This window comes from Mytilus galloprovincialis, chromosome 1 (assembly GCF_965363235.1).
Source record: "Mytilus galloprovincialis chromosome 1, xbMytGall1.hap1.1, whole genome shotgun sequence".
In the NCBI taxonomy this organism is placed as follows: Eukaryota; Metazoa; Mollusca; class Bivalvia; order Mytilida; family Mytilidae; genus Mytilus; species Mytilus galloprovincialis.
In genome coordinates this window covers 78,528,954-78,549,424 of record NC_134838.1, presented here as the reverse complement: position 1 = coordinate 78,549,424, position 20,471 = coordinate 78,528,954, and the positions used below count along the sequence as shown (strand labels likewise).

The window sequence follows — 20,471 nt, the reverse complement described above, 5'->3', positions numbered from 1 at the left end:
TATGTCAATGTAGAATACTGATTAAAACAATAAAAATACCAGTCTTATCATGCCCGTAATCAATTACCGATAAACAGCAACGTACTATTTCTCTTTCTAATTAGTTTCTTTTATCTATCTAACAATATCAATAAAGATACTGGGATTTTCTTGTATTAAAGAAACTAGTCCAAGAACTGTCTACTAGGTTGGCATAATTTGCCAAGCTGATCTAATATTAAAGGTTTCATCACAGACTTGTATAAATTAAATGAATTAATCAAATAAGGTTATAATAAATTTAGTGTCTTTGGTAACATGGTTATAGCTAATCTGTCAGCTCCGTCTAACTCTGTTTTATTACCATCAATGTTTAGTGTTACAAAACTTCCGTTTTAAGAATCAAACGTGATTAATATACAACTATTTCAATTTCTCAAATTTATTTTCCTTTTTAACAGTTGATGGACAAATTTAGTTAACCTCGATAAAAACTAAGACATTTATTTGGAAGATCATTTAATTCTCTTGGGAACACTGAGCAAACTTCAATAATAAGACAATCAATTACTAACAAATATCGATATCGGCTTCTTTTATAAATGTGAACTTATTGTTTTGACCTGACCCAATCAGAATTAAACTTTTCTATTTAGTAGGGTGCTATTTAATAAGAAATTAAACGGAACAGGCTGTCAGTAAAAATGTAGATTTATAAGATGATATAATCTTATGTCAAGTCAGGGATCGATAAGATCTTCCGTGTTGATCCAGGCATGAAATTGTTCTGATAACAAAATGGTCCATACAAGGAATAACTGCTTGTAGCAGATGGAAAAGATTAGAAAATAATTTAGTCCCTTTATCATCATTGGTACTGCAGATTTTATTGATGAAGGATAAATAAATACTTGTTACAGAATGATCCGTCGCTTGATAGAAATAATGAAAACACATTGAAAAGTCATACTAATACAGAAATATTTAGACGTTCTGCGTTGTTAACAAAATATATAAACGAAGGAGATTTGGAATAATGATTGTCTATGAGACAAAAACTACCAGAGAACAAATGACGCGTAGATGTTCGCAACTATAAGTAACTGCTCAAACTTCAATAATGAGCAAATCCCATACTGTTTAGTAAGCTATCATAGGTCACAATAAGTTTATTTTGGAGAACCGTTTATAACTATACAATTGATTTTATTTATATTGTAAATACCAATAGTTGAAAGTAAGTATTAAACAATATTTTAGAAACGTTCCCTTTGCAAAAACGCAATATCTGGAATATTCTATTTGGACTAAAATATCGATACTTCGATCTATCATTCAAAGAAACATGGTGCGGTATAAGACAGGAAATAAGAAATGTAATATGACTATATGTATCGGTAAATATCGACGCAGGTGTAAGTTCTAACAAAATTGTGAACATGCAAGTAAGTATTTAGTCCAAGGTTATGACACATATATATCAATGAGTAAGAGGCCAACGTGATAAATGACAGTAGATTCAGTTATATGTAATGATTTTGCTAAAAGTAATTTCCCACATTAAAATTGTTATTGAAAATTATATGATTTATTTTTGAAATGCTGCATATTTCTATCGCTTTTGTAATCAAACGAAAATGAGGGAATTAAAAAGGAAATTGCATTAGCTAGTGACGAATCTTTAAGATAACAGGCAATAGTTTAGAATAAACAAAATAACTTAAAGCTTGTCATAAAAAATAATATTACCATCAGTAGTTATCAATAGGCTATAACAAAAAGTGATTAAAATGAAAAGAACAAATTATTTGCTATCTATTAAACAGGTACCCACTTGCATGCCAGTCAAAGTGACTATGATAAAACTTTTAGAGCTAATTTTCGAATGCTTGTAAAATGAGACTTTTGTTGGCTTGCTTGTTTTGTTTGTATCAATGCTTGCTACACTTTCTTATTAAGATTGAATTAGGAAATTAGCTCTAAAAGTCACTCATAGGAACCCATAGGTTAGTAGCTCTTTTATCAAGCTGTTTCTAAAACATAGTTGAGGTGAGGTACGTCGGAAAAATATATAAGTATAATCTATATGGAAATAATGCAAGAATGTTGTTTAAACAAACCCAAGCAGCCTTTTTCTGACATATTTTAAGAGCGATTTCTTTTTTGCGATCTCTGGGTAAAGTTTCATTCAGTCTATTATTACAAAGTCATGATAACATGACAGAAATTATCTATTGAAATGCACTCAGAATAATAATACATGTGTATGGGGTAGAAAACTAACAGGAATTACCCCATTGTTTTGTCGGTTTTGTACTAGCAATAAATGAAATATCAGCAGTAACCTAGTAATAAAGTGTGTGCAACGAGGCTAACGAAGTTGAGCACGGCCTTGTTGAACGTGAGTGCAACCAGTAAAAGAGGAAGAACACATCCGCTATTCAGTTGAATGTAGCATGGCTAAAAGTGCATTAAACCAGAGAAAGGCCTTCACAGAATATAATCCAGAGGAAAACCTTCACAGGATATAATCCAGTTGTTAATTAACTGGCCAAAAATGCGTACAACCATTGAAAGAACATTACTGTGAACCAACTAATTTTCTCGATTCGCAAGTAGATATTACTTTACTTCATCAAGTAAATTTAAGAATCGCAAAATTAAATCGCCACAAAAAGGGCTAAAAAGGGCTTAATGCGAAATAAAGTATCCGCGACCATAAGTTTGTTTACAGTATTTCATATCGGTTGTCCCAGGAATAGATTACCTTAGCCGTATTTGGCACAACTTTTTGAAATTTTGGATCCTCTATGCTCTTCAACTTTGTATTGTTTGGCTTTGTAACTATTTTGATATCAGCGTCACTGATGAGTCTTATGTAGACGAAACGCGCGTCTGGCGTACTAAATTATAATCCTGGTACTTTTGATAACTATTTCTCTTATTGGATAACAAGAGATCACATGACATTCTGTATTCTTAAGTAAGTGCATATTTGCCCAGACTGTTTAAACAAGTCATTATTGTGATACATTGGCTGCTTGTATGACAGTGGTATTGACTGCAATAACGACAATGACATCACTTATTGGATATTCCTTACCGCTTTCATATATATAGTCAATACCAATGTCCTTTAGGCAGTCCATATATCACGATAGTGACCAGTTTTACATGCGACCAGTGAAAGAACACAGCATGTGTACAACTGTTGTTAACAGCATACAATGCAATCATCCATTGAAAGAACATAGCAGGAGTTCCCAAGTTAGATACAGGCTAGTCAAAAGAGCTTGAACACAACAGTGGTATTGACTGCGATAGCGACAATGACATCACTTATTGGATATTCCTTATCGCTGTCATAGTCAATACCAATGTCCTGTAGGCAGTCCATATATCACGATAGTGACCAGTTTTACATGCGACCAGTGAAAGAACACAGCATGTGTACAACTGTTGTAAACAGCATATAGTGCAATCATCCATTGAAAGAACATAGCAGGAGTTCCCAAGTTGAATAAAAGCTAGTCACAAGAGGTTGAACACAATGTTTAAACATAAGAGGGGAAATCCATTGTAATCAACCTGGTCGAAAATGCACATAATCAATGCAAATAAATACATTATAAGAGGTCCATAGTTGTATACAGTCTGGAAAGAACTACATGTAACCAATGTATGGACAAAACAGGAGAAATGTAGTGTTATACATATCCTGGTCGAATGTTCTTGCAATATTGTGATCATGATGGAAGTTATATGTTGACAAGGGGCATGACGTTAGTTAAAGGATGGAATAAGATGATTTTTGGTTTACAGCCTTGCTGAAGATGCCCGTGTGTATATAGTACCACGACCAGAGTTATAATTGGTCTACATTTATTGCTTCTTTCATTTAAGCGCACTTGAACGTTTGAATATTTCCTTGATGTTTTCAAACTCAAATTTAAATATGTAAAAATCTTTAAATTTTATTATATGATATGGTATTCTGCTTATTGTTGTCGTATAATACTTAAAAGTTTATTTATTTATACTCTCGCCATTTGGTTTCTGCCGGATCGTTGCAATTATTTCACATCGCTTTGTATTCATATAGATAAAGGTTATATTTTTTTATATCTTTTCAGCCCAGTTCTAAGTCAGGAATATGACAGTTGTTATCCATTCGTTTGATTTGTTTGATTTGTTTGAGCTTTTGATTTTGCAATTTGATTAGGGAATTTCCAATTTGAAATTTCCTCGACGTTCGGTATTTTTGTGATTTTACTTTTCCTTGATGTTCTGTTTCCAAAACAACTTTGTTTGTTGCAGCAATATTAAAGAAAAAATCGTCAAACTTAAACATGAAAATCTTACCTGGAATGAATTTAAAGTTCCAAAATATATCGGAATGAATGCTAACCAAATTATACATGTAGTGTACATGGCAAATCCGATGAACTTGGATTCGTTGAAATTCTCCGGAATTTTTCTCGTTTTAATTGCAAAATATGTACATATGATAATGAGTAGCATGTTGTACACTAATGACATGAGGAATGATATATCGTCTGTCCTACACTTCAGGATAACCTCGTCCCTTCGCTCATTTGGAGTATACAATCTGGTTCCTGGTCTTTCTAATACTAACCAGATAGCAGTGAATAATACTTGTATAAATATGAGAATACTAGCTATCACAATTTGTGATTTTGGACTTATAAATGGCGGTCGCCGTGCAGACCGTCTAGCACTATCAAAAATTCTAGAAATTCGGTTTGTTTTCGTCAGTAGCGAGGAATACATCACAGAAAACCCAAAACCAACACCGAATCTTTGAATTCCACATATAAAGGTGGAAGGCTTGGCTATCAGCACGAATGTTATTAAATAACACAAAATACACCCTGACAACAACATATAACTAAGTTCACGTCCCGACGCCATCACAATGGGCGTGTCTCTAAAATTGAAAAACGTGACTATAACCGTACATGTTGAAAATAGCCCTACACATGCTAAAACGATGGGGATTATAGCGTAAATTGTATTCCATTGCATGTATTTCTCAGCAAGAGAATGACAACCCTTTTTATCCAAATCCGGCCATTCACCGTAGCCACACTCCTCACAAGTAAACTCGTCTTTTAAATATTGATATTCTTTACACTTAATACACATCCAACAACACTGATTTGCGTTTCCGTTTTTTCCAACATGCTTATATTCGTCGAATTCACATGGCCTACTGCATCTTGAAGATGGGATATCTTTTGTTCCGCCAGCCCAGACGATCTTCTCTGTATCAAGCTCCAAAGAAGTGGACCAGTTTCCAACTGCAACGTACTCATATAACCGTGTACTTCGATTAAGTTGATAATTCATGATATTGTATCTTCCTAAAGCATCACCTTTCTCGTTAAATTTTACCAGTGCGCCGTATTTATCTGTAAATATATATAAAGAAAATGCATAAATACATAAAAGATGTGAGTAATACGACCGTCAACGAGACCCCAACCAAACGACATCTCGAAGTCAACATACAGTCTTCAACTTATGTCTTTCCAATACGTTATCGCAATTTAGTTCCGTGGGTCAAAACAATGAGTGAATAAATTAAACAGAAACTATCAAAGGTAAAGTTCTATTATAAACATACAATGTTTAAATAAATAAAAAAAATATATATTAGATACTGGCGAAGCAACCATTAACGAGATGTCTCACTCAGAAATATATATATATACACGTAGGAGCAAAACTAAATAATATGTAGGATAGAGGTCACACAGGGATGTTCATGTCCTACTTCCAATTGCAAGGTGACGAGCGTTTTTGGCTTAAATTATCCTGCTTCTATATTGTATGTCAATTCGCGACAGAGAGTATAATGTGAGAGATTATAGATTTAGGAAACGAAATGAACGCAATGACTGATAAACTTCCCGTGTTATAATCTAATAAACGTATGTCTAACAATATTTTCTGTTTCAATGACAATATAAACAATAAAAGAAATACTAAAAAGATATATATGGTTATACATCATGAGTATTATTGGTAAATATTGTCCCACATAGATGTGTATATAAGTTCAATATAATGCTTTATGAGGTAATATGCATGCAATAACCCTATTTTATTGCGTATGAAAACATGTTTTTTGTCAGGGTCTTATGAAGCATCAATGTGAAACATTTTTTACAAGCATTAATGTGAAACATTTTTTACGTATGATCCTGTCTGATCAAATATGCATTCGGTTATGTTTCGTCTCCTCTGCTGTTTATATGTATGAGATCATGTATCTGATCATCTCATGCTTTTGTATCCTTTCTGTTATTTATTTGGTCCTGTCTGCTATTCTTTTCATTGGAAAAAGACCCTCTTAATCTTTTATTCATTCGGTTATGTATTGGGACCTGTCTGTTTTTTAATTTAAATCATGTGGTTGTGTTTTTCATCTCTGATCCGTTTATTCGTGATGTTTTGCATTGTAGCCCTCTGCTGTTCTTAATAATGAGTTGAGGCAAATGGTCTTTTCTCTTAGTAATTTATAAGATAAATAGCTGGTCATCGTTGCTGTTTTATTGATGAGGTGAAGTATTCGGTTCTAGCAGATTTTATTTAGGCTTAATAATTTGTATTTGTTACTTATGATGTTTGTGCTGTTTCAGAAATTCAAATGTCTGCATGACGTAATATTGTGCCTTTTCACCATTTCGTTCGTATGTGACGTCATTGTTTACTTTTTGCGTTCAGGCCTGGTTTGTGAGTCGGGCGTGTCTATTTTCTGTGTTGGTCTTCAATGTATTATGTATTTGGGTTTTGTTTTCTGTAATTAGTTAAGACGTCAGTTTTATCATGTAAATCTTTTATATTCATTTGATAAAATTTACTGTTTGCAATAGAATAAATTGTTCTATATAATAAGGATGTTCTTATCACAAGCAGAAAACCCTAGCTGTATTTGGCACAACCTTTTTCAACTTTTGATCCTCAGAGCTGTACAACTTTGTACCCCACCCCCTTTTTTTGGCTTTCCAACTTTTATATCTGGGCGTCACTGGTAATTCTTGTTTGGACGAGGCGCGTTTTTGACGTAATGAATTTTAAACCTGATGCCTTTTGTTATCTATTATTCATGTGTTTCTTTGCCTAATACGTTCTCCTATTTATTTGTATTGTAGTCCTGTATTATTATGTTGTCATTTTAATGTTATATTTAACAATGCCATCAAAGTGCGAGGTTTGGCATGCCACAAAACCAGGTTCAACCCACCATTTTTTTCTTTAAAAATGTCCTGTACCAAGTCTGGAAAATGGCCATTGTTATATCATAGTTCGTTTCTGTGTGTGTAACATTTTTACGTTGTGTTTCCGTTGTGTCGTTTGCTTTCTCCTATATTTGAGTGTAAATTCACATTACTATAAGACGTGTCACGGTACTTTTCTATCCCAAATTCATGTATTTGGTTTTGATATTATATTGGTTATTCTCATCGGATTTTGTCTAATGCTTAGTCCGTTGATGTGTGTGTTACATTTTAATGTTGTGTCGTTGTTCTCCTCTATTATTTAATGCATTTTCCTCAGTTTTAGTTTGTTACCCCGATTTTGTTTTTTTTCCATAGATTTATGAGTTTTGAACAGCGGTATACTACTGTTGCCTTTATTTATACTTTGGTCCTCTCTGCTGGTGTTATTAACCTCATTTTGATTAGATGTTTTCACAGAACTAGCATTTAGTACTTTTCCCGTTCATACATAACAAAAATGGCCGTCCTGTTACCTCCATTTCGGCAAATAATAATTTATAACACAATATTACAGATGAACAGTGTGCACGTCAAATATCGAATTTGTCCACTCTTGTTCGAATTATTTTTCAGCCTAAAACGTAAAATAACAGAAAATGCCAAACTCCAAGGAAAATTGAAAATGGAAAGACCCTTAAAAATGCAATTAGACTGCAATATTGTATCACACACTATTACGTAAACAACAAGTCTTATCCAAAAGCATGATAAAACAGATAATATTCCACACATGTTGAAATAAATTAGTTTATTCTGTGACGACTGCGTTCCAGTGTCATTAACGACATTGCATGAATATTTCGTTGATAGCCTAATCTGTCATTAGTAAAATTAGTATACGCGAAAATATATGAGCAATGCAAAATGAAATAATACAATGAAATACTTATGGGTATTGACTGAAATTCGAAAGAAACGAGCTGAAAATTAAGAAGAATTGGATGAGCTTTTCAATCTGGAAATCGCCTGAGATATTCCTTAACGCGATGGAAAAATTATATATCGTTAAGACATATATTAACTTAATATAAGTTGGATTCCAGTGCACTTGTACTGAAATTTGATAACTAGTAATTCATGGTCTCAATCTGCATCTAAATTAAAATACTTAAAATGTTGTTAAGTTGATTGATTCTTGATTGACAACATATTTGTTACGTTTGGATGAAGAGTTTTCAACAAACCATCGGCATTCATATGTGAACCAACTGTGTTCCCCCTTTTGCCGACTTCGTCTGTTATTCAGTCAAGGCAGCCTTCATACATGAGATTCTCATAAAGCCGAAAAGAATTTAGTATTATTTTTCAAATTTATGTTCTGCTATTAAGATGATTTCCTATCACTTTTTAATTTAATGTATTATAGATATGTTGAAAATATGTTGAACAATATTGGAAAAAGGGATACGACAGATACAGTTACGTCTGGCACATATCTAGAAATGGACAATGAGGGTCGGTTAAGAATAAAATTTTTAAAGAGATTGATGTTAGCCTTACAACTGTGAATTTTCTATTTATATGTAGCAACATTTCAACAAAGCCAGCATATAATGTATATTTCTCCAAAGTAATACAATATTAAAGAGCTTGCTTATCTTTTATGTTTTACTTGATTGTAGTTCGCTATTTACAGTGAATCTAATAAACCAAGAGATTCAAGTCGTTAAGTTGGACTCATCTTTTGCTTAATTTTACAGTTGCAACACAACATTAAAATGTAACATACACTGAAACGAACTACAATATAATGGTAACATCTGTTTAACAGACAACAATTGATATGTTCCAAGTGCCGTTACCACATTGCAGTCCTAGAATGTGACCAACCGAAGTAGACCTATCACCAGGTGAGTATTTGCATAAGAAAGGAAATAGTTATAAAAGGTACCAGACTTATATTTTGATGCGCCACTTGTATTTCTTTTGGTCGTTTTTGTATCTTTTGCATTTGCATTGACAGTTCTTTAAGGACTGATAAGTTTGTATGTGCTTTTGGTAATTTTTGTCTTCTTTTTTTTTGGAATTTTAGTATCCGTGTAAATGGTCCCAATACACTATTAATGTATTAAAAGTAAAACAACTAACGACACACAAGCCTTGGAAATATTGACATCATGATGAATTTGTAATGAATGAATAACGTCAGACATGTTCTAAGTAAAAGAGTGGGAAACACACTAGCAATGTCTTACAAGAAAATGGTAAACAAGTTACAGTCCAGATAAAAACAAACAAACCCAACAACATACATGTTTGTTTTAATATGACATTGAACATTATTCGTCTCATTACCGATGAGTTAACACGTAATCGAGTTAACATTTGCATGTACTAACTACTTGTAATTCGTATGGAATTTGTAACTGGTAAGGGTTTTCTGTAACAAATTAACACCTGATAATTAAAAAACAATCAGCGAGTGTCAGGTTTCACTCGTTTGGTATTTGACTTAAGTCAACATTTTTGAAGAAGACACTACTAAATACATTTCTCTGGTAGCACATTAAAGCCAGTGAATACAGTGAATACAGTTAATATAGACAATATATTATAGTGTAACATCCCGCACAGACTGGTTGGTATATTGAAACAGAAGGAAAACTAGGCGTTCATGAATATGTATTATTTGCAAATCAAATAATCTTTATTCAAATATACGTGAAATGGCTATAAAGGCACACCCTATGTACTGTTTTTGAGTCAATAACTCACACCCTTTATTTTTAAATATACATATATATATATATGTATTTTTGAATTTACAGTCGGAAAAAAACAAATTGGAGAAGGTTGAAAATTACAATTATTTAGGGATTACATTTAGTCATAACGAAAGTTTCATAACCAAAATGTCGAAAGGCGGAGGGAGAGCACTAGGGTCGATCATATCCAAAATTCATAACAATAAAGACTTCGGATTTAATGCCTACGAAAAACTGTATTACTCGTGTGTAGTTCCTATCTTAGATTATGTCTCAGGTGTTTGGGTATACAGAAAATTTCAAACAATAGACAATATTCAAAACCGTATAATACGATATTTTCTTGTTGTTCACCGTTTTGTGCCTACTCTCGCCGTACATGGAGATGTTGGATGGATCCCAAGCCAGTTTCGAAGAAGGATAAACATGGTCAGGTATTGGAACAGACTCCTAAAATTTGAAGATGAACACATAACGAAGGTCGCCTTTAATGCAGACTATAATCGTTGTACCGACAATTGGTGTAACGAATTGAAAGACATTCTCTGTAAACTTAATTTAGAATATTATTTTGATTCAAAAACTGCTCTTAATTGGAAAACTGTAGAAATAAAAAATTCAACGACTTTATTCAATAAAATTGAGAATGGAAATGGGGAATGTGTCAAAGAGACAACAACCCGACCATAGAAAAACAACAGCAAAAGGTCACCAACGGGTCTCAATGTAGTGAGAAATTCCCGCACCCGGAGGCGTGCTCCAGCTGGCCCCTAAACAAATATATACTAGTTCAGTGATAATGAACGCCATACTAATTTCCAAATTGTACACAAGAAACTAAATTAAAATAATACAAGACTAACAAAGGCCAGAGGCTCCTGACTTGGGACAGGCGCAAAAATGCGGCGGGGTTAAACATGTTTATGAGATATCAACCCTCCCCCTATACCTCTATCCAATGTAGAAAAGTAAACGCATAACAATACGCAAAACATGTGGAATGATGATGTAAAATAAGTGCCAAAACTTCGAACTTATATAACTTTCAAATCAACATTTAATCAAGAACAGTATGTAAAACTCAATTTAACCAAAGTCGAACGCTCGCATTTAGCACAATTCAGATGTGAAATATTACCTCTGAGGGTAGAAACAGGACGATATATAGGTGAAAGATCAGAAGAAAGGCCTTGCAAATTTTGCACTGCAGACGTGACCGAAACTGAAAATCATTTTTTACTAGACTGTACATTCTATTCTGATATACGAGAACATGTGTTCGGTGAACTTTTATTAACTACTTCCTTTATATCTATGGACAATAAAGAAAGGCTTTTTTTTTTTATTATAAGTCATACTCGAAAACTTGCTAAATACATTTTACAGGCGTATACCAAAAGACGCAATTCTGTTTACAAATAGCTTTATATGTTTATATATATTTTTTTAAATTAACATTCGTTAACTAAAAGATAATTTCGTCAATAAATTGTTATATTCAAGAACGTATTTATAATTATTTAATTTCATTTTAGGTGACTTATATTATAGGTCCATTGGACCGGGTGTATAAATATTTTTCATATATTGTATGTGTATAATTTGTACATATTTACACTTGTCACTATAATAAATAATGTACTTACTTACTTATATATCATATCTTTATTTTGTTATTTGCATCTATTGTCCATTTGACTTCTATATATTTGCAGAAAAAATTTCATAAAAATTCATTTTTATGAATTGATAATTTTTTCCTTGATGTATGTTACTATATGGTATATACGAACTTTGACTATTAATTTCATAATTTTTGGTCAATATTTAAAAAAAGTTTCCCATTAGGTCTCTATGTTAAATTTATTTTTTGAAGTGTTGATTACCTGATGGAGTAAGTATAAGTAGTCTAACGGCCTTCTAAACAAAACAAAAACAACATACATGTGCTTTTAATGTTTGTTTATTTGTATCATGTGACTATACCAATTTAATGGGAAACTTTTTTAATTATTGACCAAAAATTACGAAATTAAAAGTCAGAGTTCGTATATACCATATAATAATATACATCAAGGAAAAAATTATTAATTCATAAAAATGATTTTTTAAGAATTTTTTTCTGCAAATATATAGAAGTCAAATGGACAATACTATACAAGAAAAATATTAATGAAATCTAAACGTCTTTAATCTGTTGTTAAGTGCCACCTCGCATGAATCTTTTGAAAAATGATTTATTAATATGATCGAACGTATAAATGTACTTCCCTTTTGAAAGCTTAATTAAATTATTAAATATTTTGTTAGTTAGTTCATGTCATTAAGTGCAATGGAAAGGACAGTTGAAAGTAAGCATATGGACAAGTTTTGTTTGGTAAACATAGCAATATGTTCTTTTTTAGTACTTATTGCAATAGTAAAATATTACTTCAAACAGATACAAATCAAGAATTGTTAGATATAGTTACTGTAAACATAAAGATCAAAAGGTATTCAAAACACGCTTCTGTTGAAACAGTCTTGAAATTTATCCTGTTGAACTTACTTTAAATAAAGCTAATACTAACAATGACCACTGCCCTTTTCTCGATCTTGATATCTATATCACTAATGGAAAGCTGAATACTAAAATTTATGATAAAAGGGATGATTTTTCATTTCCTATCGTTAATTATCCGTTTTTAGATGGTGACGTTCCCTTGTCACCATCTTACGGTGTTTATATATCTCAACTTGTACGATTCGCTCGTGTATGTAACAATGTTTTAGATTTTAACGAGAGAAATTTATGTATTACTGAAAAATTATTACACCAGGGTTTTCGATATCACAAACTAGTCAAAACATTTACTAAATTTTATCATCGGTATAAAGACATCATTCGTAAATATAGCTCAACATGCAGACTTCTAATACGTTCAGGTATTTCACATCCAATTTTTTATGGTAATATTCTTTATAAAGCACAAAGGTGTCAGTATTCACCTCAGAAACTTACAAAACCTTTGAATAGACTTATTAAGAAGGGATATAATTACGATACTGTTGTCAAGTCATTAAAGATTGCATATTTTGGCGTTAATATTGAGTCACTGATAAGGTCTTTGCATCGGAACTAAACACATTTATTCTAAAAAACAGTTGTTGGCAAGACACGGGTTATGTTCTTCTCATATATGTTATGATGGTATGATACTAAACCCCTAACGGGAAGGATTGTGCCTGATGTTCATATGATGAAATCATAATCTTTCAGTCAGTTTAATTGAAGTCTGGAGCTGGCATGTCAGTTAACTGCTAGTAGTCTGTTGTTATTTATGTATTATTGTCATTTTGTTTATTTTCTTTGGTTACATCTTCTGACATCAGACTCGGATTTCTCTTGAACTGAATTTTAATGTGCGTATTGTTATGCGTTTACTTTACTACATTGGTTAGAGGTATAGGGGGAGGGATGAGATCTCACAAACATGTTTAACCCCGCCGCATTTTTGCGCCTGTCCCAAGTCAGGAGCCTCTGGCCTTTGTTAGTCTTGTATTATTTTAATTTTAGTTTCTTGTGTACAATTTGGAAATTAGTATGGCGTTCATTATCACTGGACTAGTATATATTTGTTTAGGGGCCAGCTGAGGGACGCCTCCGGGTGCGGGAATTTCTCGCTACATTGAAGACCTGTTGGTGACCCTCTGCTGTTGTTTTTTATTTGGTCGGGTTGTTGTCTCTTTGACACATTCCCCATTTCCATTCTCAATTTTATTGAAAGATAATTAATATTGAAAACAAATCTTGAAAGATAATTTATATTGAAAAAAAATCTTGAAATGTAATTTATATTGAACAAAATTGAAGGAGTGTGTAAATAAAAATCAGATGACGCAAAATGAAACACATATGTAAACTTTGATTTGAAATAAACATATGCTTATGATTTTTTTTTCACTTGAAAAAAACAGAAATTATCAAAGCTTACAATAGTTGCAATAAGTTAGCCCTCTCAATAAAGATCTCCCATCAGCTATCAAAAGATGTGCTGTTTATTCTTAAGTGTCCTATAAAATATAAATGCTTATTTTGTCTTTCAAATCGGTTCAACAAATGGTATTACAACCACTGTACCAACCCTAGACTGTCAGTTAACGAGGTTACTTACAAAGTAGTAACCAGTGCTTTCCTACTTAACTAATGCATTTTGCATAAACTTATGCATTTTGATTGTTAGTTTTCATATTCACTGTATATATACTCTAATTTTATTCATAAACAAGAATGTATCCATAGTACACGGATGCCCCACGCGTACTATTTTCTATGTTCAGTGGACCGTGAAATTGGGGTCAAAACTCTTATTTGGCATTAGAATTAGAAAGATCATATCATAAGGAACATGTGTACTAAGTTTCAAGTTGATTGGACTTCAACTTCATCAAAAACTACCTTGACTAAAAACTTTAACCGGAAGCGGGACGATTGGACGGACGAACGAACAAACAGACGTACAGACCAGAAAACATATTGCCCCTCTACTATCGTAGGTGGGGCATAAAAAAAAACTTTCAGCTGGTTTTTTTTTTCAATTTGGGATACGTAAAGTGCCATGTTACCATATACCATTGTCAATAATTGAAATCCAGATATTCGTATTCGATATACCTAGAATATTTTTTTAGAAGTTATAAATCTCTATGCTATTTTGGTACGCACAAGTTGTGTATAACTAGATTTTCCTTCAATTTTGACTTCTTGCAGGAAATTTATCAACTAATTACAGTGAATGCATCAGTTTGAGAGATAATGAATGCCTAATAACACAGTACTTCGAGCAGCTGAGAATGAATTCTGGGGCTTTCCCGACTAATTATGCAGTTTGACATGAAATTACATCGTTGTTTGGCATCTCTTATGTAGAATTCAGTTCTATTTTTTTTGGCATTAATGATTAACTTTTGGAGCCAAAAAGAGTCAAAAAGTTAAAACAAAAAACGACAGTTTGAGTCACAACAAAAGAGTCATTTTTCTAATGTCAACACACCTACGAATCGTTAATTAAGTGACCGATATCGCGATGTTGTTAAAATCGTTTTATCATGAATAGGATAACGTTACGTTACTTAGAAATTAAATAGCTTCAATCAATACAAAAGTTGATTGAATATGCTTAGTTAGGATAATGACGATTACACATTTTTAACCCAAAACGAATCAAGTGAAAGAAGAATTAATTTGGCAATCTCTGTATTTGATTATTGATATTTTTCTTTTTCTTTCTGAAAGAAAAAAGAAAGTAACGACACATGCAGGACAACTCCATCAATAACAAGGTATAAGACGATAAAACTAAGAAGAATTCTACTCATTTATCAAAATCTGAAAACGCTGGTATTGTCCCACTATACGTAACGAGGGTACTTACACTCAACATCATCAGAAAAAGCGGAAATACTGAACCGCCGGTTTTTGTCAGTTTTCAACACCAGGAACTCAAAAAGTATGCAACATCTTGGGGAATTACCACAAAGCCAAACACACATAGAAAGGTGTTCTGAAATATGGTTTTTGTCAGGGTCTGATGAAGAATTAATGTGAAGCATTTTTTACATATGTGTTTTTGATATACACTTATCAAAATAACAAATAAAAGTTACGTTTTGGACATATCTGGTGTTTATAATCAAAAATTATTTGGACCTCACAAATTTTTATTCTCGATGTTATTTATTTGTTTACTCATATTTCCTATTCACGAGGTAGTGTATTTGTCATTTCTGCTAATTCATGAATGATGTTATATGTTTTGTCTTCCTTGCTACTTAATTCATAAGGTAGGGTTCAGTTATGTTTCGTCTCCTCTGCTGTTTATATGTATGAGATCATGTATCTGATCATCTCATGCTTTTGTATTCCTTCTGTTATTTATTTGGTCCTGTCTGCTATTCTTTTCATTGGGAAAAGACCCCTCTTAATCTTTTATTCATTCGGTTATGAATTGGGACCTGTCTGTTTTTTTTTTTAAATCATGTGGTTGTGTTTTTCATCTCTGCTCCTTTTATTCGTGATGTTTTGCATTGTAGCCCTCTGCTGTTCTTAATAATGAGTTAAGGCAAATGGTCTTCTCTCTTAGTTATTTATAAGATAAATAGCTGGTCATCGTTGCTGTTTTATTGATGAGGTAAAGTATTCGGTTCTAGCAGATTTTATTTAGGCTTAATGATTTGTATTTGTTACTTATGATGTTATACTTTGGTCCTCTCTGCTGGTGTTATTAACCTCATTTTGATAAGATGTTTTCACAGAACTAGCATTAAGTTTATACATAGCAAACATGGCCGTCCTGTTACCTCCATTTTGGCCAATAATAATTTATAACACAATATTACAGATGAACAGTGTGCACGTCAAATATCAAATTTGTCCACGCTTGTTCGAATTATTTTTCAGCCTAAAAAGTAAAATAACAAAAAATGTCAAACTCCAAGGAAAATTGAAAATGGAAAGTCCCTTAAAAATGCAATTAGATTGCAATATTGTATCACACACTATTACGTAAACAACAAGTCTTATCCAAAAGCATGATAACACAGATAATATTCCACACATGTTGAAATAAATTAGTTTATTCTGTGACGACTGCGTTCTAGTGTCATTAACGACATTGCATGAATATTTCGTTGATAGCGTAATCTGTCATTAGTAAAATTAGTATACGCGAAAATATATGAGCAATGCAAAATGAAATAATACAATGAAATACTTATGGGTATTGACTGAAATTCGAAAGAAACGAGCTGAAAATTAAGAAGAATTGGATGAGCTTTTCAATCTGGAAATCGCCTGAGATATTCCTTAACGCGATGAAAAAATGATATATCATTAAGACATATATTAAGTTAATATAAGTTGGATTCCAGTGCACTTGTACTTTGATAACTAGTAATTTATGGTCTCAATCTACATCTAAATTAAAATACTCAAAATGTTGTAAAGTTGATTGATTCTTGATTGACAACATATTTGTTGCGTTGGGATGAAGAGTTTTCAACAAACCATCGGCTTTTATATGTGAACCAACTGTGCTCCCCCTCTTGCCGACTTCGTCCGTTATTCAATCAAGGCAGCCTTCATATATGAGATATACATATTTAATGTATTATAGATATGTTGAAAATATGTCGAACAATATTGGAAAAAGGGATACGACAGATATAGTTACGTCTGTCACATATCTAGAAATGGACAATGAGGGTCGTTTAAAAACATTTTTTTTAAAGAGATGATGTTAGCCTTACAACTGTGAATATTTTATTTATATGTAGCAACATTTCAACAAAGCCAGCATATGATGTATATTTCTCCAAAGTAATACAATATTAAGGAGCTTGCTTATCTTTTATGATTTACTTAATTGTAGTTGTCTATTTATAGTGAAGCTAAAAAAAACAAGAGATTCAAGTGGTTAAGTTGGAATCATCTTTTGCCTAATTTTACAGTTGCATGACAATTGGTTTACCGCATGGTAAATAAAGGTAACAGTAGTGTACCGCTGTTCAAAATTCATAAATCGATAGAGAAAAAACATATCCGGGAAGAAGGAAACGTATCAAATATAAGAGAACTACGACACAACATTAAAATGTAACACACACTGAAACGAACTATAATATAATGGTAACATCTGTTTAACAGACGACGATTGATATGTTCCAAGTGCCGTAACCATATTCCAGTCCTCTTTTCCTAGAATGTGACCGACCGAACTAGACCTATCATCGGGTGAGTATTTGCATAAGAAAGTAAATAGTTATAAAAGGTACCAGACTTATATTTTGATGCGCCACTTGTATTTCTTTTGGTCGTTTTTGTATCATTTGCATTGACAGTTCTTTAAGGGCTCATAAGTTTGTATGTGCTTTTGGTAACTTTTGTCTTTTTTTTTTTTGGAATTTTTATATCCGTGTAAATACATCCCAATACACCATTAATGTATTAAAAGTAAAACAACTAAGGAAACACAAGCCTTGGAAATATTGACATCATGATGAATTTGTAATAAATGAATAACGTCAGACATGTTTTAAGTAAAGAGTGGGAAACACACTAGCAATGTCTTACAAGAAAATGGTAAACGATTTACAGTCCAGATAAAAAAAACCAAACCCAACAACATACATGTTTGTTTTAATATGACATTGAACATTATTCGTCTCATGACCGATGAGTTAACACGTAATCGAGTTAACATTTGCATGTACTAACTACTTGTAATTCGTATGGAATTTGTACAGTGTAACTGGTAAGAGTTTTCTGTAACAAATTAACACCTGATAATTAAAAAACAATCAACGAGTGTCAGGTTTCACTCGTTTGGTATTTGACTTTAGTCAACATTTTGAAGAAGACACTACTAAATACATTTCTCTGGTAGCACATTAAAGCCAGTGAATACAGTGAATACAGTTAACATAGGCAATATATTATAGCGTAACATCCCGCACAGAATGGTTGGTATATTGAAACAGAAGGAAAACTAGGCGTTCATGAATATGTATTATTTGCAAATCAAATATTTTTTATTCAGAAAATACGTGAAATGGCTATAAAGGCACACCCTATGTACTGTTTTTGAGTCATGAATAGATATCTCACACCCTTTCTTTTTAAATATACATATATATGTATTTTTGAATTTACAGTCGGAAAAAAACAAATTGGAGAAGGTTGAAAATTACAATTATTTAGGGATTACATTTAGTCATAACGAAAGTTTCATAACCAAAATGTCGAAAGGCGGTGGGAGAGCACTAGGGTCGATATTCAAATCCAAAATTCATAACAATAAAGACTTCGGATTTAATGCCTACGAAAAACTGTATTACTCGTGTGTAGTTCCTATGTTAGATTATGTCTCAGGTGTTTGGGTATACAGAAAATTTCAAACAATAGACAATATTCAAAACCGTATAATACGATATTTTCTTGTTGTTCACCGTTTTGTGCCTACTTTCGCCGTACATGGAGACGTTGGATGGATCCCAAGCCAGTTTCGAAGAAGGATAAACATGGTCAGGTATTGGAACAGACTCCTAAAATTTGAAGATAAACACATAACGAAGGTCGCCTTTAATGCAGACTATAATCGTTGTACCGACAATTGGTGTAGCGAATTGAAAGACATTCTCTGTAAACTTAATTTAGAATATTATTTTGATTCAAAAACTGCTCTTAATTGGAAAACTGTAGAAATAAAAAATTCAACGACTTTATTCAATAAAATTGAGAATGGAAATGGGGAATGTGTCAAAGAGACAACAACCCGACCATAGAAAAACAACAGCAGAAGGTCACGAACGGGTCGTCAATGTAGCGAGAAATTCCCGCACCCGGAGGCGTGCTCCAGCTGGCCCCTAAACAAATATATACTAGTTCAGTGATAATGAACGCCATACTAATTTCCAAATTGTACACAAGAAACTAAATGAAAATAATACAAGACTAACAAAGGCCAGAGGCTCCTGACTTGGGACAGGCGCAAAAATGCGGCGGGGTTAAGCATGTTTATGAGATATCAAACCTCCCCCTATACCTCTATCCAATGTAGAAAAGTAAACGCATAACAATACGCAAAACATGTGGAATGATGATGTAAAATAAGTGCCAAAACTTCGAACTTATATAACTTTCAAATCAACATTTAATCAAGAACAGTATGTAAAACTCAATTTAACCAAAGTCGAACGCTCGCATTTAGCACAATTCAGATGTGAAATATTACCTCTGAGGGTAGAAACAGGACGATATATAGGTGAAAGACCAGAAGAAAGGCCTTGCAAATTTTGCACTGCAGGCGTGACCGAAACTGAAAATCATTTTTTACTAGACTGTACATTCTATTCTGATATACGAGAACATGTGTTTGGTGAACTTTTATTAACTACTTCCTTTATATCTATGGACAATAAAGAAAAACTATATTTTTATTATAAGTCATACTCGAAAACTTGCTAAATACATTTTACAGGCGTATACCAAAAGACGCAATTCTGTTTACAAATAGCTTTATATGTTTATAATTTTTTTTTAATTAACATTCGTTAACTAAAAGATAATTTCGTGAATAAATTGTTATATTCAAGAACGTATTTATAATTATTTAATTTCATTTTAGGTGACTTATAGGTCCATTGGACCGGGTGTATAAATATTTTTCATATATTGTATGTGTATAATTTGTACATATTTACACTTGTCACTATAATAAATAATGTACTTACTTTCTTATATATCATATCTTTATTTTGTTATTTGCATCTACTATACAAGAAAAATATTAATGAAATCTAAACGTCTTTAATCTGTTGTTAAGTGCCACCTCGCATGAATCTTTTGAAAACTGATTTATCAATATGATCGAACGTATAAATGTACTTCCCTTTTGAAAGCTTAATTAAATTATTAAATATTTTGTTAGTTAGTTCATGTCAT

At 32.4% G+C, this 20,471-nt stretch overlaps 1 protein-coding gene across 2 annotated transcripts in view; it reads right to left on the bottom strand.

The window, feature by feature from the left end:
• LOC143085064 (metabotropic glutamate receptor 3-like) overlaps positions 1-20,471 on the bottom strand; it is a 65,988-nt gene that overhangs the window by 10,802 nt on the left and 34,715 nt on the right. For both annotated transcript variants that reach the window (XM_076261224.1, XM_076261234.1), the window contains exon 3: positions 4,342-5,411. In XM_076261224.1, the coding sequence (XP_076117339.1) occupies positions 4,342-5,411 (1,070 nt within the window). The remainder of the gene's footprint in view (positions 1-4,341; positions 5,412-20,471) is intronic.